The following is a 21,549-nucleotide window of genomic DNA, read 5'->3' as shown; positions in this document are numbered from 1 at the left end:
CATTGTTGAATGATATATCCACAATTACGTTATCGTCTTCATCAAACCATTCAAGGCCCATCAAGATACAATTGGTAAAACGTCAACGACACTACCCCGCCCCACACCACCCCCGCTCTTGCCCACTTTGCTATAGGCCATTCGGTTGGTGTCCAAAGATTATAAGATTAGAAGAAACTGTACCTAATCCGTCAGTGACAGTAGAAAGGGCTTACTCGATATTCAAATCCTAGAGTAAAACTAAGAATGAAGGAACAAGAGACCCCCCGCGGTGTGACGTGTGTCATTTTCTCACACCTGTAATTAATTTGAATATTTTACCTGGGGAGTAAATTTATAAACTTAAGATTGTTGTTTTAGTTGACAATTTAACTTTTTAAGGTTTCTTAACAAAATCTCCTAAGCATGAATTATGCATAGATTATCCCTAAATTTGACATTGAACTGAAGTTTTACTTCCCATTTTTTGTCTTTTGCTTTCGCCTCATATTGAGTAAAGGAAAGGGGATACTTTGCAATCGAATTGGGGTGTTTTTTAAGCAAAAATTCGTCATATATAAGCAATATAGAGTTCCTTTCTTATTTCATATTATGCCATTATAAAACCGACTTGTATATATATCAAAAATAAATTTCAGAATCATGAAAAGTTTACAGAATGGGATGAAATCAATTGTCCAAGAATATGATAATACAAAATTTGAATATTACACCAAAAAACAAGTTTTCTAGGAAGTCTGTTTGTATATAGATCCATAATTAGTTCAATAATTGCCTTGTTGTTCTTTGTAGCTTCTGTTATCAATATCTGTAGCCTTTCCAGATTGGTTGTCGACTACCGAAGCCAGTCTGATCGTCTGTCTCGAACCCGCCACACTTCTGTTAACCCCAATGATTGATTTGATGATATCTATCAAACAGAACTCTTATGATACTAGCTCGACCTGTCCGTTTTTCGAACGTGTTATACGGATGGTTTTCTACGTGTTACGTTAAACGTTTAGGTAAACATGTTGATATCCTATCCATATATCACTTTCGGGAAACGACAGGGCCAAATTAGTCGGGCAATTATGATCTCAAACTTTCCATCCATCATTTTCAAATAAAATGGAAAAAGCATCCAGTCGTTCGGATAGGACAATAAACCGAGGCCCCGTGTGCTACAGGCTGTGCACGTTAAAGATCCCTCGACATTTGATAATCGAAAAAGAGCAGGCTGATACCTATATCCCTCATTGTACCCTGCATGAACCCCATTCATTTCAATTTCCAAAACATACTTGTACGATACTTTGTAGGTTCCAGACCATAGAGCTATGTTCCGGACAAATGAAATCAAAATTTAGTACGTGTTTTCAAAATTAGAACATCTTTTAATCAATCAATTGGACAAAATCTGATATTTTAACAATCTGGAACCTATTTCTAAACCTGATAATATTATTTTATAAAAGGTGTCAATTTCCACACCTCGCAATCAAACTGATTAAAAATCAAACATCATATACGAACTTTAACCCCTAGATTCGTTGAGATCTGAAATTGTTTCACGAATTAAAACCATATTATTCTTAGATAAACCACAAAAAAGTTTCCAAATCCAAACTGAATCTGGATTTTATTTATCAATAATTATAATTAAGGGAAACTAAAGAAAATTATTATTCAGGTTTTTTTAATGTAATAAAGAAGAACTGATTTTGAAGAATCGGTACAGAGGCCCCACAGTATATTTTAGCACAAATTCCATTCATAGTTTTAAGTCTATCTCTGATTATAGGCTAGGATATAGACACTAGGATAGGATATTTTTCAGAAGAAATTCCGCGCATGATTTCCATGCTCATTTAAGACAATATTTGATCGGTTATTAAAGCATAAACTATATCTAAAATAACATAGGAAGTGTAATAATCACATTAATATAGGTGATGATGTTCCAGTGACCCAGATCAACACCTTTATTTTGTTGTTTCACGATTTGATGTCTTTACATTCCAACAAATTTTATACAAACTTTCCAAAACAAACACTATATATCATATAATAAGGTACATTATTAACTGTTTTACAAATTTCTAAATATCGACATTGAAGATGATACAGATAGGTTTCAACTGATGGTTATTTTAGTAATTTTTCGGGGTCTTTATTTCTTTAAAATTATATTTTAAAATACGGTAATGTATTTCATACGAAAAATATGGATCGACACTTATAATGGTACTTTAACAGGGACTGAATTATTTATGTGCATATATTTGCATAATTTACTAATCAATGGAATAGTAGTTTATGAGAAAAAAATGTTAAAATAATTCATATCTGAAGTATTGAAAAATCAAGTTCTCCGTTTTTCAAACATTTAGGCTTCATATCTTACTCTTCAAAAAACATTTCATAACAAAATAATAACTTTATTGAGAATTTTATTTAAAAAAATTTCCACGTCATTCTTAGCCTTAATATCTTTTAAAAAATTTAAAGTAAAAAAAAAACTTTAAAATCGCTCGAAAATATGAGACTTCACTTTCAAACAGTGTCCGATTTCCCTCGAAATATTAAACTGGCTTCTGATTGGTTAAACAAACTTTCTTAATCGTGGATTAATCCCTAATCCAAAGGATAATCTATAGTCACGTGACTATCCGTAGTTTGATTAGGGACAGAGTGACGGCTTGTCTTCATTGATATCATTTTACTCCACGTGCATTGCACGATCTAGAAACTATCACGTGATCTGAGTTGACGATTGATGCGACAGTTTGGGAGTTGATGAGGTCAAACGCTTGGGAGTGAAACAAAAATTTGGAGTAAAACTTATTCTGGGATGACACAGCAATTTATATAAAAACATACAGAACTTTTCATAATGCAGACCAGTTCTACCGTTCTTGGTGATCGCACAAATTTGGAAGACTCTGGATATTCTAAAAGGGAAGAAACGGATGTGAAATTAGAAACTATGACAAACGTGAATACCTTTCCTCTTACCTACTGCCCTAGTGACAAAATTGACAACATGGCGGCTCGCTTGGATAATTATAATGGATATTCCAGTTATTTTCCACCAGAAACTAATTCATATGGAAACATGTCGTATGTACAAACTTCTCAAAGTTTTCAGAACATTTCGCCATCCAGTTTGGAATATCGTTATCAGAACTACAGCAATTCTAATCAAACCGGATATGACGCTTTAGATGAGACGCAACGATCCTTAGTGATTGACGAAGAGAAATCCCAAGATGGCGTTCTCAGTGCCGAGCAGTCTATTGTCAGTATTAGCAGTGAAGGAGACGAACATAGAGAAAATTCATTGGAAAACAGCAGTGGCAATGAACCAGAACTTCTGAAAGCAGAGGACAATGAAGAAACTGAAACTGTGTCCAAAGGATCCAGAAAACGCAAAAGACCAATCCCAAAGGGTAAACCGCCATACAGCTACATCGCTCTGATTAGCATGGCAATCGCCAATTCTCCAGAAAGGAAGCTCACCCTTCACGAAATTTACAGTTTCATCACCGATAGATTCCCTTATTACCGAGATCACCCAAATTCCAAAGGCTGGAGAGGTTCCATTCGACATAATCTGGCACTGAATGACTGCTTCATGAAGCTCGATCGAAAACCTGGCATGAAAGGTCATCAATGGGCGATTGACCCCGAATATGAAGATATGTTCGATCATGGAAGCTTTCTGCGCAGACGATACAGATTCAAAGATGGCAACAAGAAGAAGCAGAAGATAAGTGAATCCAGTCCTAATGCTGTTGTTCTGCCAAATGGTTTTGGTGGTTACCCTGGACACAGTGGACTCGTGGCACCAATAACAAACATGGGTCACCATGGTAACTGGCACATGCCAATGTCCCACTCCGCACCCACAACATCCCCACCATCTAGTGGTTCGTCCCCAGAACCCAACATTCCCAGACAGCCCATGCCTGAACCCGGTGGACCAATTTGGAATCCATTTATCAACCCACCGCAAAGCTTCAACCACAGTCCATCCGGATCAGAAGGCTACGGCTCGAAATCATCTGATGAAAATTCACCCTACAGCAGATCTTACAGTGGCCCGATATCGCCAATTTCACCCTTGGAAACCGGAAGCTGTAGAGGAGAATCAAGAAGTGCCGAATCATCCCCGGAAGCACGAGAACCACCATCTTGCAACGTCACTTCGCAGCAACAACAAATGACAAATCCAATGGCTCCGTATTGGAATAATCCTACAGGTTACCAAGGATATGGCATGAATATGAATTTTATGGACGCCTTTCCGTCTGGAATGAATATGAACGCGTTCACCAATCTTTACCTGAACAGTCAGCATGCTCCTAGTATGGTGGACTCGAACTACAGGAACTATCCTTACCCTACTCCATTCAATGTTCCTGGTAGTTTCGGACGACAAGGTCCAAATCATAGTGCTCAAAATCCAGGCGAGGAATGGTCGTCATAAGGATTTTCTCCTTGGCATAAATAGTGCTTTTAGACTGGATGTATATTTCAATTATTATTATTATCAGGACGTTTTAGCACGACGTTCAACGTCTTTGTGTGGATAAGACAATATGATATAACGGACAGAATGACTGATAATACAAGATCAATAGCGGTGTAAGGTGGTGATGAGAACATAGTCTTATAAAAGCACTGGCCTAGGTCAGAAAGTATATGTTTATTTAGTGTGTCGGAAATATTGTCAAAGCGAATAATGCGACTTTGTAGTAGAATTCAAATTGACAGTTTTGTGAAGGCTCGCGTTGAACGTCATGCTGAAAGTGTCTATTGTTATTCCGAATTTAAACGCTTATTTACCCCTTCCCCTTTTAAGAAAGTCGCCATGTTTTTTGTTAAAAGGCGACTAAGTTACAAACTTTTTAACGATAGAGACGTTTTATAGCAACTTAAACTTCCTGAAAGATTCAATTTAGATATCATTCTGTGGCATCAAAATAGGACTTGATACCCCCACATTTTCTATCCTGCATACATGAAAGTGAACGAAATACCCCAGATTTCCCCTACAAACCTTCAATAATTCTGTATAAAATGCAAACACCAGTCTGTAAATGTGTTGTACTTGTTAATTAAAACATTTTGGTTGATTTTCTTGTTTTGTTTACTTTGTATTAGGCTACTATGCTTTTATTTTGATAATTTTTTGTCGGTTGCATTCTGCTGAGTACAAGTTGACCTACAAGTGAAAGGCGTATACGAAATGCGATATGATTTGCTCCATCAATCCGTTTATCGGGAATTCTTCGAAAATAACTACATAATTTAGATAATATTTTGTTTTTCAAATCGTTTTAGCTCAATTTTCTACAGGATGGCCTCCAATATGTTTCTGAATCAATATCATAATCAGGACAACAAGGTATAAGGCTGTGAATTTTTCTGCACAAGACTAGTTAGGCCTTATCTACGAGTAACTCCATTCAGTGAGCTATAAGGTAAATTGCGTCAGCCAATTAATTTAACATGTAAATGTTAAAAACGCTAACTATCCTCCCAGAGATCAATATATAAACAATTGGTATGAAATATAAATGATCTATAGGCTATACAATATTAACCAGTAATTGCGTGATATAATTCTCCATGCTGCTATTCCCGCCATATTATTGATTGGTCTTGCCATTTGATCGTCTCACCTTCCGATCACCAGGTAAATGGCGGCGACTTATTGAAATAGCAGCCTTAACTCTGAAAATAGGGCCTATGCTTCCAGGCTATTTGCAATTGGTTTGTAGTAGTAGCGTTTACTACGATGCTGAGAAATTAGACTGACCCGACCCCCCGCCCCTCCCATAGTCTAATGGTAGGGCCTACGTATGTCGCAACTATTTAATTGTCAAAGTTTCAGCCTACGCGTTGAGGGCAACAAAAAAGGAACAAATGATAACTGAAACTTTTCTGTCTAAACTTTGGCTATATCCCAAACCTTGGATCTTCGAAGATGCCCTACCAAGGACTTTTTCATGGCCTACGTCTTACACTCTACATTTTCTTGCTTGAACTATCAAATGGCTATTTCTAATTCATCGATAACAAATAAAACAATACTTGATTATTAGGTCTCAATCAAGCAGTTATTAGTGGAATGAATTTTACAACATTTTAAGACTGGTTGATCGAGTAGAAAACCAATTCCACAGTCTACCTGGATGTCAGGTAACTAACTCTGACGTCACATGTCGCGCATGACAATATCATACCTTCTATTCTACACGCGAATTGATTCCAGAATACTAGTGGACAATTTGAAACCTTGATGTTACGCTTAAGAATTAGGAATTAATCGGCTGAATTTGGTGAAATTTTGGTAAACGAAGAAAACTAGTTTGTTTAAAATGGAGGAAAATATTTTTGATATAATTCGGAAGAATTCTGTGAAGAAGGTAGGAAGTTATTGATTGATTGATTCCAAACAGCTCGAGATAAAATCTTGTTGGACAACCGATTCTAATACCTGCTTGACATTCCTTAAGATTCCTGCAATTAGCGGAATCCGATTACTTGCAGGATTGTCTTCAGTTGTCATGGCAAACTAGTCTATAACCACTTTAAGAGCTAAATCGAGTATGCTTTTGTGTTTTAAGTTATTTTCAGCAGCGTTTTTCGCTTAGCGTATATACTTATTGGGAATAGTTATTTCAAACTTAAAGCTACAGGTTCATGTTTCTCTCCGAGTGGTAGGAGTGAGATGCATGGGGTGCTGTCAAGCAGATCAACAAGTTTTCATGTGATATCTAACCCAGTTATGAGATTTTTGCCCGAAAAACTTGCTTTCGGGGCTGCCCCATCCTTTGGCTCCGCCACTGTACTCTAACTGTAGGCCCCCGCATTTTGAATATATTTTATATTCCGCCCGCAGTTTAGCAAGAGGCTAATCGATACCTAGTGTTTTCAAAACAAGGTAGAAATATTGAATAATATAAGAGTTATGTATTGATCAGCAGAATAATAGGATGTAGAAATAATACTTGACAACTTTCACATCCATATCAGTCCTTTTCTTCTATTATCATTATAGATTTAGAATAGGATAGGATGGGATAGGAAATAAATGAGCTGTAATCAGTGGCGTTTCTAAGAAACATTAGTTGAGGGGCTATAAAAAATTTTCCAGGGGGGCCACACGCTATTTTTTCACTATGTAAATTGTTAAAATTTGAGAGGGGGGGGCGGACAAGTCTCTTTTTTTAGCCCGCCGTAGAAACGCCATACTGGCTGTTATAGGATAAGATATGATGGGATATAGATGGGGCAGGATATGATGAGTGGTGGTATAGGAAAGCAGGGGCTGGAATGGGATAGAATAGGATAGGACAGAGATAGGACAATATAGGACAGGATAGAACAGGATAGAACAGGATAGGATAAGACAGAGATAGAACAGCATATGATAAGAAAGAGATAGGACAGGAAAAGTTAAAACATAGATAGGGCAGGATAGGATAGGACAACACATGATTGGATAAATAATATAGGATTATATCAGATAGAATTGTACAGAGAAAGGACAAGACAGGGCAAAATAAGACATGGGTAGGACAAGACAGAAATGATAGGATGGAGATAGCATAGGACATGATTGGTCAGGCAAGATCATGGATAGGCCAATTCAGATATAGAACAGGGCAGAGACAGGATAGAATAGAACAGATATAGAATAGAGAGAACAGGTCGTGAGCGCATCGCATTTCCAGTGGCAACCCAGGTCAGGCTAAAAAGAGAATAGGACAAGGCAGATTATGGATAGGCCAGTTCAGATAGAGGCAGGCGAATAGAACAGATATAGAACAGATATAGAATAGAGAGAACAGGAGGTGAGAGGACATCGAATACAAATTGATCGCATATCCAGTGGCAACCCTTAGAACAACTTCGTTAAAGAGAATTGTATGTATGAATGTAATCCGAGAAAGATACTCGATCTTTACATTAACTCCATTTATCTCACTTCTTCCCGTTGAACTAGACATATGTTTTACTGTTATAAAACCGATCGATTGGCCATTATAAGACGACAAACAACCGAACAATAGCTCAATTGACCTTGTAGGTGGTAATCATTGTTCACAAAAGACAAACTATATTCTCCCCAACTACGTCCACGTCCAACATCTTGACTTTTCGCAATAAATAGAACCTATTGGTTTGAGCCTATCTGATATATTGTCTAAATGTATCCACAGGCATCTATAGATGTTTTTTTCCCACATGTCGGGGCTTAAAAAACCACACCCCACCTTTCACAACAGAAACATCGGACATTTATTAATCGTTTTCTCTAGATTCCTAACCCCTGGTCCGTACCATAGCGACAGGATTGTCCCCGTGAAATAATTCAACAATATTGCAACTGAACATTTCCCTTGCGGACATATTACCCCCCCCCAGCCCCCCCCGCCCCTTCAACAGAACAATCTAGTCTGGCTACGGGCCTGCAACATCCTCCCCCACCCCTCTCTACGGATCTCAACCATGTCACGCTCCCAAAAACTAGTATTGTATAAGAATAAATATTTAATAATGCCACTGTCTTTACGGTATTATAGCATAGATAATTGTTAGAGCCTAGTTCAATATTTCAATACTGTTTCATTCAATGACTATCTGATTATATATAGATATAGACGGAGTTTAGAAATGAAAATTGAATGGAGTTTTACGTCATGCTTTTCTGATAGGGCTGTTGAAGTTTTGAGAGTTTTTAAGATGAAAAGAAGAAATTTCATAAACAAATTTATTGTTTTCAGAAATGTTATCGTAAGGGGACATAGCCGTTTGAATAGCCTGTTTGAATAGCCTGTTTGAAAAGCCTGTTTGAATAGCCTGTTTGAATAGCCTGTTTGAAAAGCCTGTTTGAAAACCTGTTTGAATAGCCTGTTTGAATAGCCTGTTTGAAAAGCCTGTTTGAAAAGCCTGTTTGAAAAGCCTGTTTGAATAGCCTGTTTGAATAGCCTGTTTGAATAGCCTGTTTGAATAGCAGCTACTTGAACACCGTCTTTTCTGAAATTGAAATCAATTGCTATTCATTAACTAGTTTGACATTTACAGACATACAATATTGTACTCCCAGGAACTTTAAAACAAATGTATTATGTATGTAAAATCTATTTTCAGAGCAGAGAATTTTCAAACACTGTAACAACCCAATTTATATCGATAGCTTTTCAGAAATTGGTATGGTATGGCAGAAATCATAGGCATTGTACCCTTCATTAAGCCCTTCAACAATGTCAAGCTATTACGAACTTTCTTGTATCACTAAATGAAACGATTTGATTGGATTGTTTAGCGAATACAGCCAATCAGAGCCCTAAACAGAAAGACAGAGCTTATTGTTTTCAGTCTTTCCGTCTATCGCAGTCAAGGTATAAGACGAAGTTGTGTGCTGTAAGAAACTAATCATTGTTGTGAAATTTCTGTTTTTAGATAAAAGTTGCTCTGGGTACCGGACTCGATGTCAATCAACGAAATGAGAGAAAAGAGACGCCGTTATTAGCATGTGTAATGCACGTGAAGGATGTGGGATGTGTGACCCAGTTATTAAATGCGGGATCTGATATCAACGATCAAAATGAACGTGGACAAACTGCTTTAATCTATGCCAGTATTCTCAACAAACTTCAAATGCTGTCTGTTTTATTGAAACAGGTGAGTTATCTTATAGTAGGCATGAAGGCAAGCCTAAGTGATGGCCTAATCCAAGAGGCTCTATATTATAGGCTAAGATGATTTTGACGGGTCGTTTAGAAGGGCCAGTGATCAGTGGCTTTATACGTGATTTTTATACGTTTTTGCCCCCAAAATATGTCTTGGGAGAATTCTTTCAGACGCCCCTATCTGCGCCCTATCTGTACCCCAGTCTCGAAAGGCTGGCGCTACCACTTTCAGTGATCGAGAGAATTGCGAAACTTAACACTAATAATGTTCTCATATCTTTGTGTTATCTTCATCAATGTAGGGTTCGGTCTATTGATAGATATAGAAGCATAATGGCCATTGTTTTAGGTCTGTTAGCAATCATGTTTGAATGGAATGTTTTCGTCTTGGGAAAAATATCAAATCCATAACATTACTAGTGCGTATTGTAAGGAATTCTTTAGCCGACATCGATTGGCAATGGACTTGCGTGAATGAATTATAAATGGTTTATGAACTATTTAAAAGGAATTAATCAAAGGGATCTAGTCACATAAATATAAGAGCGACGTTTAAGACCAGAATGTTTTATTTTTTGATCCTTATTATTATCCTGATTTAGAATTGAAATTCCGATAGACATTATAGTCTCTGAAGATGTGGCTCATTATCCAGTGGTGGAGCCTGGTTTACGCCCGAGAAGGAGCTAAATATCTGAGATTGCCCGAATTTCTAACCTAGTTATGAGATTTTTGCTCAAAACACGCTTTCAGGTCAGCGAGGGTTGGGGGCACCCGCCTTTGGATCCGCCACTGATAATATCTAGTGGACTACATCCCTTAAATAAGAACATGACTTCTATTAATAATATATTAAAGATTGTGTAGTCGTTCAGATCCGCCATATTGATTATTGACTTGCTGCTAATCTTTATCATTTATCGATTTCTTAGTCCGAAACAACGTCCCTTCTTTCAGTCAGTAATAAAGGATGGCATTTTACAAGTGTTGCAAAATAGCCGAAAACGTGGCCATTTAAGGTTGAGGTAGCTATTTTAAAGGGGGGGGGGGGGGGAGTTTGGGACCACAGCGATGGGTATTAGAATTCGTATAGAAGAACAGAATATTTATTTTTGGATTTAGGACCAACCCGATATCTTAAAAACATTTCCTCTCACATTTTGTGTGGTTGGGTGCAGATTTCGGTCTGTCAATCAGCTGAATAGGGGCGTGTTTATCTATGAAAGGTGATTAGGTCCACCTAAAGTACTACGACATGATCTTATATCGATCTCTGTTAGGCCTTGATGACAATTTCTGAGAAACTGAATAATAATGTTAGCATTTTTCCCAAGGAAATACTATTCCAGTTTACCCATGCGTACCTTTGATTAACCTCAATCCGAGACTATCGTTCAGGGGTTTGAGAAATAATAAGCAAGCACAAAAGTTATTCTCTGATACGCTAATCTTGAATACCTCCGTCAGAGACACATCATATCAGTCATGTTTGTATCTTTCAGAATGCTGTAGATGTCAACAAAACAGATGCTGATGGTAATACTGCTCTGATGTATGCCTGTGCTCTGGGACATGCGGAAGTTGTGTCCAGATTATTCCAGTCGCATGAACTCGGGGAACATATTTTAGACTTGGATATCAAGAACAACGACAGAATGACTGCTTTGGATCATGCTACAGACCGCGGACATGTTAACATTATTAAACTCTTCGCTAATTTTAAATCAGAGAAACGCGAATCACCGGAAACTAACAAGGACGAAAACTGGATCGAGATGAAACCAATGTCGGATCATTCTCCGACTACGGTCAAATGTCGACAGAATAGTTGGGACAATATGCAAAAGGTCATTGCCCGCGTTCGGAAAGATTCTGTGGTAGAAAGACCAGACCTTAGCTTAAAAATGGTGCGACCCCTTGAACCGACCATAACGGTCACTGCGCCCGGAGAAGAGAGCCACACCGTCGTCAGCTTCGACGATGAGACAAGTCCAACAATTCCACAAAAACGGATTCCTAGATCCCCTATCAGCACAAAGAAGGATTTTAACTATGCAGAGACCGATTTGGAAATTGAGGATTTCAGTTTAGAAAGTTTGAGTGATTTGATCAGAACAGTTCGTCAATGCGCTCAGGAGATTCGAGAGATTCAAGAACCACTTCAAAATCCGATTCTGTTAACTCCACCAAAATCGGAAAGAAAACGAAAGGAGAAGAAAAAGGGGAAGGAAGGTGGAAATCTCCGAGCGAAAAACACTGCGCTGAGACCCGATTCTATTCGTTTAGAAATTCCAGAAACCCCTCGAACTCGCCCAATGACATTGTCCGACGAGGAGAATGCTGTTGGTGACGTCGATGCCTTGTCTCAAACATGGCCACGACAAAAAGACATGAGCACTGAGCGTCGGATGCAACGACCTGATTTGTTAGTGAAGCGGGCATCCAGCATGTCTCCAGCCAAACCTCGACAGAAAACAAACGGCGACGAAAAGCATCTCTTTAGTAGAATGATAGAAAAATTCACTCATCGAAAAAATCAAAAATTGACATCGTCTGCACCAGGCAACATCGATCAACCCAGCACTTCCGGTACCCATGATGCAAGGATCACAATTCCCAGCATTCATCAGAGTATCAGCAAAACGCCAATCATTCGACAAGATTCGAAATCCAGTACAAATTCTGGTTTTGAGAATCCTGGTTACACAGTCGAAATAATCCCGCCCCCAGAACCGCCGCTGGAGCGTTACTAATGACGTCATGATGTGATGTGAAGCTAAGATCGCTATGATTATACTAATCCAAACCACAATTCAAGAGACACAATCCATAAACTGGCAATGACACAACGGTTGAACACACTGCGGTGTACATTTCAAGATATATTTTCAACCTACGATTCCGCTTACCTGAAATTAACGGAGATCAACGTAGTTGTGGTAAAAATGCGTATTATACTCGCAATTATATGATATAGGATGCAGCATAGATCATATAGATTTTGTCTTTCTGAATTCTGAAAGGGGTTTTGTTTTAGCTTCACACCAGGCAAGCGATATTTTAAGTGGTATGTATGTATACTTATAAATTTACCGACGATACAATGAACAATATTTTATGCAATTCGTTCATTGTGAATTAATTATTTTTAGAGTTAGCATTATTTAATTATTTGTGATCACTGTGGTATGTAAACAATCTTATAGATTTATAAGTAGAGACACATTGATTGCATTATTTAGTATATTATTTAATATACCACCTACCGTATATACGTTTATATATATCGACAATTGGTATATGGTGATACGTGTATATTTATTATTATACCCACCACTCCACTCCGCTTTAAAATGCTATTGAAATCTTAATATTAGCTTTTTTAGCTGACAGCGCTGGGTTTAAACTATAACAATTTCAGAATTCAAGAGATTATTCGTATACGTCTCTGTTAGATCTATTTTATTCTGTTTGATCATATTTAGTGTGGAGTGGTAGGTAGAACCATTGAATTGACAAATCCGATATCATGAAACAAAACTACATTTAAAGCTCTGAAGTACATAGAGGCAACTTGACATCCGATTGACGTATTTCACCAAAGCTACCAATCAAAATTCTTTATATATTTTGAATTAGCTGTATCTGACTCGAGGTCCCATAGCTCGTAAGAAATTATTAAACTGGAAGCGAACGTCAACTTGTTATTTTCCATTCAACCTAATAGATCAAACTTCACAATGTCAAGCTATTACAAACTTTTATCTTTACTGTAATAGCCACCTTTCTTGTATCGTTGAATGCAGCACTTGCGAATATGTCCAATCGGAGTCCTGTTTACAGTCTTCTTATCAAGGGCTCTTATTAGCTGTATTCGCTAGCGTACTATCCAATCAAATCACTGCTTTCGACATTCCATGATACAGGAAAAGACGCAGATAACAAAAGCTTGACATTGTGAAGATGCCTGAATATAGATCGGAAGGAAGAACCTGTTTATGTGTAGGCACAGAGAAATAGATGAAGATACCAGGATGTAAGATTACAATAGTCATACTGGAATCAAATCAATAAGAAACCAATGTGAATCTGTAAAATAATGTAGTTTTGTTTCGCGCTTGATTGGAGGCTTTCATGATATTTTCATTCCGTCCATTGTTTTTATGTTATTATAGAATTATATTGTATCAATTAACATTCCAATTTTAATGTACATTATATTATATTATATTATATTTTTATGTTATTTTTTGAAAATTAGTTTGAAGACAGAATTTGTTTGTTTCAGCAAATAACTCGAGAATTCTCTTTTTATTGTACTATGTATATTAATTTATGTTCATCAAGCGTTCACTTAGCAACTAAACAAGGCTGAACTGCCAGAAAATTACACCCACCGCACATAATATTTGGAACAGCCATTCCCATCATTCTTTCTTTTTCGTTTATTGGAAAGTGGCTTGGTCAGAGAATTACATACACCATAGTTATATATCCAAATACAGGATTTTCTGACTACTTTTTTAGACAGGAATTCTTTCTTTCAGCATTTAATTGTTGAGTCTTCATAGGTCAACAAAGCACGCCCATCGTAATTGCAACAAATCTGCAAATATTTACATAAATTGGCTTATTATATATCCATTTTAGGTGGTGGATGAGAGGATATATCCACCAGGCTAATATAAATGATGTTTTTGAAATGTTTTGCAAGTTCATGTTATTATTAATTATTATCTTCATTATAATTCTTATGTATTCTTTAATGAATGTAAACCTACTGCTAAAATGTATAAGTCCTGCAATCAGCCGGAATCATCCCCTCTGCCCCTTTTTATGGTTTGGCAAAACTGAGAATTTGCAACCGGCTTCCTCACCCGAAACTCTTTATTATATTATTAATATGTTAATCGTTTTGATAGTAAATATATTATTTCAAGTTTTTCTAATACTGCCAAATTTGATAAGCTGAATTTTCTCACTCCGATCACCTTGTAGCCTAGTATAGATCATCTCAATACATTGGAGCTGTCGCTGGTCATAGCTAAACCCACGCAGTTATAAACCCAATAACTCAAGGCAAATCTGATCAAATCCAACAGATGAATTCGATCGGTAGACGCCCGCTATTGTTAGATTTAAAGAGGGGTGTGTGTGTGTGTGTGTGTTTGCCGTCAAAATCATCTGTTGTATCCAGCTGTACATAGGGTCAGGGTTTCTGGGACTATGAGACAAGGTGATCTACAGACTAACTGCTGAAAATAACCGTCCACGTATAAACTGTTATATTTTATTAAGTTATGTGATAATTTTATTTGTATTTTATTTTATTCTACAGTAAAACATTTATTAACATCATGCAACAGTATTGTTATATTTCATTATGCCTCTGTAAATTTTATCAGCTGATATATTGTAGAATTGTATCAGCGGATATATTGTAGAATTGTATCAGCTGATATATTGTAGAATTGTATCAGCTGATATATTGTAGAATACTGGCAAACCCTTTGGACCGAAGGTCTCGAACACAACGCCCGAACATTGGGAACCGATTAGCTCAGCGGCGTTCTGATGTGTGGGTGTGTGTGGGGGGGAGGGGCCCTCAAATCTTAGAGGCCTGTTGCTTTGAGCCCCCCTAGACAATCCTGTCTCCCTCTACCTCCAACCTAAATAAATGATTAAAGAAACAGCTCTGCTTGAAAGTCACCCTCTTCCAGCCTACGCACCTGATACATGGCTGATGACATTTTTAATCTATAGAACAAACACAATCATTCTTTAACAACCTGATTCGACAGCATATACCTAATCAATACATGTATCTTATAGAGTTTAATTTGATCTTAATTTTAATATCAATCCATCATTTAGTCTGGTCGATAACCAGGCCAATAACCTAGGTATATCTATATATATTCTGACGCCCACCCTGCATTCAGTTGTCTGTTTGCATAAAACTGTTTTAACAAAACGTTTTGTCTCCAAAAGGCTTCCAAATATATTGCTTTTTTGAACGCTTTTTTTTTCTTATTTTCCGAGATTTCCCGGAGTACAATAAAACTCTTTCTGATTTTCTTAAATTTTATTTTCTTATATTTAATATTTTTCAAAAATCAACAATTAAAAATGGAATATATACAAAAGATGTGTTACTCTCAGAAACTTTGATTGCATTACCAGTTTTACAGAGGCGTTACTTTATCAGATATAGAAAAGTCACTTTGTGTTTTATTAAAACTAAAACATCAATACATTTTTTAAAAATGTTTAGGAATATGCCCAAGAAATTATTCTTGATAAACAGATAGCAACATTCTTATTCAAGTAGGAAAAAGTTTGATATCCAAGCCTTAAGAGTCAACCTGATATCAACCATCAATATATTCCACACATACAATCAAAGTTTCTAGATATATGAAACACGATATGGAATATTTAACTAGTCCTGATGGAATGATAAAATGAAAGTAGGATATGTTCAATATTTGATAATCAATCAGATGAAAAACAAATCAGGTTTTCTCTCTGAAATAAAGATCAGGGAAAACATAACAATAATGATTCTTGATAACATGATCTAACAAATACGCTGGACTTCATTCACTAGAGTAATTCTAGAATTTATAAACATTAACAGATCAAATATTTATCATAAAAATCTATATATTAAAATGATATGGTATGATAAATGTTAAGAGATTTTAAATTTTAGCAACAGATAGTATTGGTATATAATGATCATATAATTACCGTATATTTCCGAATATAATGCGCACCCGTGTATAATGCGCGCCCCTTGTTTACGAAAAAATTGAAGTCAGAATTGGCACATCACAGACACCACTATCATCCTGTATATTTGACGATAAGATCATATACTAGTATTGGTATATAATGATCATATAATTATCAAATAAATTTCCATATAATCATCTTTCCTTGTTATTGTATTCGACCCAGCTGAAAATAATTGTGAATAATCTGTGGAAAGATCAATATTTAGAGGTTAGACCAAGGACCAGTTGTTAGAAAGGATCCTTAACTGTAAAACAAAGTTATTATCCTTGTTAACAAAGTTGTTTGTTTCAAATTGTTGAGAAGTACTTTCCCGGTGGTAAATCTAACAAAACAAAAAATATTTTTCTCGTTCGTCAAGAAGTTGGTAAACAACAAGTAGCTAACGAAGCAGTAATTAATTAATTAAGAAATTGATTATCAATAATAGATACACATCAACATCATACTGGTTAACGACCTTTCTCACTGCCTTTTAATAATGCCCAGAGTTCTCTCTAAGGTATATTGATCCAGGTGTATTTACCAGTCATGTCTGACTTTATCAATTTGTACAAGCATGAATAAAAAATCAATGACTGAAATTAATTGTCGGAGAGAATCAACATCGACATTACAATGTTAAACAACCCTGACTCATATTAGTATCCAGAGCTCTACAAGATATATTGATCTTGGTATGGAGTTTACCAGTCATGTCTGACTTTATTAAAATATACAGATTGTATCTGGTAGAATATAACTGGTAAAAAAAAAATTGAAGTTTCTTGCTCTCACAACACTATTTATCAAAAAATCAAGAGCAATAACTCTTCACATATTGGAATTCAATTTCGTAGTCTTGTAAAAAATTCATAATTCAGATCACAATCAATTGGCTTATATATCAGCTGGTAGCCAATTTCTTAATTTACATAGTTATTTATCACAAGATCAAGAGCAATAACTCTCAACATATTCTAACTTAATTTTGTAGTCTTGTAAATCATTCATTATTCAGATCACAATCAAAGAGCTGATTCATAAACCTCTACACAATCTTCCAATTTCAAGATCAAGGGCAAAAACTCCAACATACAAACATAATACTTTTCACAATTCATCCTTGACCTTGCTGTCTTCTGAATCATTGTCTTCATCACCATCTTTAACTCCTTCAGAATCTGTTGGTGCATTCTTTTAAAATGATCCTCCCCATGTGGGTATTCTTCCAACACTACCCCCTCATCGATCTCAACACCTTGGTCTTCACCTCCCTTCATCACCTCCTCTGTCTCTGGTCCGGTATCCTCTACCGTCCTGACATAATCTAGAGCCAGTACATGGTGATATTTCAATACAGCTTCATCAATATCAAACTCGTATAATTCTTCCCATGTTAATACATTATCTCTGTCTAGGTTAATAAAATCAAACAACTGGAACAGACAATGAGACCAAAATAAGAAATGAAATGGAATTTTTGTGACCTATTTTTCTACAACGGTTGGGCAATGACCTTCAATGAACAATGTGACATTAGCCCGGTCTTTTTCAGATTTCCAACTCGATGAGCGATCTTAAATGTGCACAGCTTGCAGCACAAAAGTGGCCTTTTTTCCTGATCGAGACATCTACTCTAGACTCTTATTACATTTCAGTTCCTCTGACTTGCATCAATGACAGGTAAAATTTTAATGCTTTCAATTTATTGAGCTATTGAAATCCTCTAAATGAATCATTTCAAAAATCTATTATCTAGTAAATGATGTAGAAAACCATATCGTTCTGTATCGTTAAGTAACAAGGCAAATGTGCCACAAAGTGATGAAGGTTAACACTTACCTTTTCCCTGTCTTCCTTATCAACATCTGGTTCTAGAAACTGATCTTTCAGTATATATTCTAAATCTTTATATGGTCGTAACATTTTAAACCTAGCAACAGAACATTCTTCTCAATAAAAACATATAAAAATGGAGCATATCAATTAAAGGTCTACCGTATGCCTTATTATAATATTTCACTGACATTTTGTTGCCTTATACATTATTTATTAAGGTATTATGAATGCCTTTTTCAGTATATTCTTTTTTGCACAACACATTTGTATCACTCGATGCAACATGCAAATAACTTACCTCAGTATTTCATTAGATGAGGCTATGGGATATTTATTGAGAGGTTCGGTAAGGTTAAATTTACTAGATTTAATACAATCAGGATGGTTAAACCACCAGCGATGTGTAAACCAATAATTCACAGCCAGGTTTCTTCTACCATTGGATCGTATCTGATGATACCAGCTAGAAAATATACAGAAACATTGCTTATTATATAATATACATCAACTTCTGCCTCAATGCTTATTGTTTCATTTACTTAAGTGTAAAGAGGTTTTCTAAACTCTTAAAGTATATCAGGGACATCAGTGACTTGTGTTAAATTACAGCAAAATATAAACCTACCCAAAAGGTATAAAGATACAGTCTCCTTCGTTAGCATGCCCTCTGACCCAGGGTAGGGACAGGAGGGTGGAGAACTTCCTGCGGTTGACATTATCAACATCTACTGTACTATAGCTACCCTCTTCTACCCACCCTACTGATTCTACTTCTTTCTCGTATTTCTGAAGAAAAAATTTAATATGTTTCTATTAGACACAAAAGGAGGAATTACTAATTGGCTCATTCTCAAGTATTGGAAATCATCTGGTGCCCCTACCAGTGCTTTTATAATCCGATCCTTTCAATTCCTTATGCATTACATTCAAGAAGAATTTAATTAAATTCACAAGCACTTGTAGAACTGTATGAATCAAACCCTAAATTGGCATTCAAGGGAGATAACCTCCATAAGTAATAAAGAATGCTCAGAGAGAAGATTAGTATAAGTTATAATCTTACGTTGATCAACGTCACTAAGACGATATCAAATCATTACTATATACTCTCATCATAGCATCATGCTTTATACTTAAAGAGAGTTATCTCCCTTAGACCATGATCCCAAGAGTTAGTAAGCATAAAAGACATTTTCTGGGCAAGTTCATAGTCTTTATACATAAGGAAGCCAATTACTCAAATTATCAAATTCTACTCATATCCAAGCAAAATCTGCACTACAAGTCAATCACTTACATACTTCTACGACAGAAACTGTAATAAGAGACTACTCAAGGGAATAATTCAAAACGGTCTCTTAATGAAGGTGGTCTCTTAGAAGAGTATTGGGTCAGTATAAGCCAGTTGTTGCCGGCCAAGCAAAGAAGGTGGTTGCTTAACAGTCGTTAATCAGATTGAAAAGATGTACGGGGAATAACTTGTAGTCGCATATTGACGGTGATTGCTTATAACAGGTAATCCCATGAGCAGGATTCACTATACTTACTTTGTTAATAAATACGAAGTCTTTACTGCCCTCTAAAACACACATGAAGTTATTTAACGGGTCCTTGTGTAAAACAGAACTAGTACCTCCACTACTAAACCACATGACAACATCATTGATAGATTTCTCTAAACCTCCACACTGGAAAGTTGATGGTAAAGACAAGTCTTCTGAAATTCAAAATATCAATCTACATAATGATGATTAAAGGGTTTAAAGTTATCCCCCTTTAATACTTTTCAAAACGAAATTATCCAGATTCTGGATTCGATTAAATATGATGTTAAAATCAATAAATTTTCAATTCTTGGCTAAATTTGGAAAAATATAATGACAAGAAAATGCTGCTTAACTTTGATTTTGATTTCAGAGATGTTGGGTGCATGGTAGCCTAGCTATTAGTCACTCCCCAAAAGCTTATATGCTACACAGAACAATGTAACTCCTAATGAATTCAATAATTTACCAACCTTTCATTTTTTCACTGAGACTATCAATAAGATATATAGGTTTAATTTTATATTCATCTAAAAACTGAGTCAGTGTCATTTTAACTGATTTCTTATCTCGATTTTCTTTTTTCTGAACCTCAACATTATATTCTTCATCTCCAAACTTCTCTCTGGAAAAAAGACAGAAAAACAAAATTCAAAATGATGTCAATCAATATAAGTGTTCACTCAAATTAATATTTAAAATTCATATCCTTCTGATGAATCAGATCTTTTTAAATTGTTTTTAATACAATTACTCTTACCAACTCCAACTTGTTAATATCACCTTTTGTTTCAAGTCTTTCTGTTGAGGGCTCTGATTGGCTATATTCGTTAGTGTACAATCCAATGAAATCAATACATTTACATAATTCTATGATACAATAAAGTGTCTAATGATGTCAAGGTGTTAGACAGAGTTTGTGATACCTTGACATTGTGAAGATGGAAGAAACCTAGATTCAGTTACCCACCTGAAGTATCCATCGGTCCAATAATTATAGGCTGGAAACTTCACCTTGGGTTCATCAAGTACTGCCCTCCATAGTAACGGTACACCAGGTTTCACAAAATGTTCGTAAAATACACCAGGTGTTGAAAACTTGCCAATTAAATCCAAGCCCCTTTCTTCTCTGGAATGTTTGCCTAATATGATTCGTTCATCAGCAAAGAAACACAGAAGTTGACTAAGAAGAATGGTAAATTGGAAAGCAGACATTTTGTTTAAAAGAAATGACACTCTACTTATTCATTTTTAAACTTGCTCCACCAGTACTAGCCTTCTCTGTTGGGATATATTGCAACTGCCTGAAACAAAGAATAGGTTTAAATATATTGATAAAATCTAAGTTTAGGGGAAGCTAGTCAAATTGTCAAAGCAGGCTATTAATTGGCCAAACAAAGTTCAACGAAAAAGGAGGCCTGACTATTTGTTCTATGCTCTGTGGCTTTGTTAAGGCTTTTCATCATAGAGTTTTCACCAAAATTAGTCCCATGGCTATGACCTTATTTAAAAATTTAGCTAACAGAGTAGCAGGCTTACTAGGCAAACCATTTCTACAGACTAATATTTGAAGAAGAGACACAATTTTAGAAAGAATGAACCAAAAGCAAATACCAAATATTTCTACAAAATCAAAACCTTCTCTTCCCATTCAAGATATCAACCGAAAGGGTTTTGTACCTTTTGCGGGCGCCACG

The 21,549-nt window shown here is 36.1% G+C and overlaps 3 protein-coding genes across 3 annotated transcripts; 2 read left to right on the top strand and 1 right to left on the bottom strand.

Moving 5' to 3' along the window:
- Positions 1–3,433: 3,433 nt before the first annotated feature.
- Positions 3,434–3,748, top strand: LOTGIDRAFT_89332 (hypothetical protein; the record flags this gene model as incomplete). The annotated part of the gene is made up of 1 exon (XM_009050524.1): positions 3,434–3,748. A coding segment is annotated over one exon (315 nt), but the record flags the coding sequence as incomplete, so codon positions are not given.
- Positions 3,749–6,368: 2,620 nt separating this feature from the next.
- Positions 6,369–12,442, top strand: LOTGIDRAFT_157934 (hypothetical protein; the record flags this gene model as incomplete). Its single annotated transcript, XM_009050523.1, has 3 exons — positions 6,369–6,416; positions 9,460–9,681; positions 11,192–12,442. The coding sequence occupies 3 exons, from the start codon at positions 6,369–6,371 to the stop codon at positions 12,440–12,442; spliced, it is 1,521 nt and encodes a 506-aa protein (XP_009048771.1).
- A 5,052-nt stretch (positions 12,443–17,494) lies between these two features.
- Positions 17,495–21,067, bottom strand: LOTGIDRAFT_157933 (hypothetical protein; the record flags this gene model as incomplete). Its single annotated transcript, XM_009050522.1, has 7 exons — positions 17,495–17,905; positions 18,312–18,402; positions 18,607–18,771; positions 18,934–19,094; positions 19,856–20,025; positions 20,326–20,477; positions 20,823–21,067. 7 exons carry the CDS (start codon positions 21,065–21,067, stop codon positions 17,495–17,497), a joined length of 1,395 nt encoding a protein of 464 aa, XP_009048770.1.
- Between the last annotated feature and the right edge of the window lie 482 nt (positions 21,068–21,549).

The sequence above is a fragment of the Lottia gigantea genome (assembly GCF_000327385.1).
Source record: "Lottia gigantea unplaced genomic scaffold LOTGIsca_15, whole genome shotgun sequence".
In the NCBI taxonomy this organism is placed as follows: domain Eukaryota; kingdom Metazoa; phylum Mollusca; class Gastropoda; family Lottiidae; genus Lottia; species Lottia gigantea.
The sequence above is the reverse complement of the archived record's forward strand: the minus strand, read 5'-3'. Positions and strand labels throughout refer to the sequence as shown.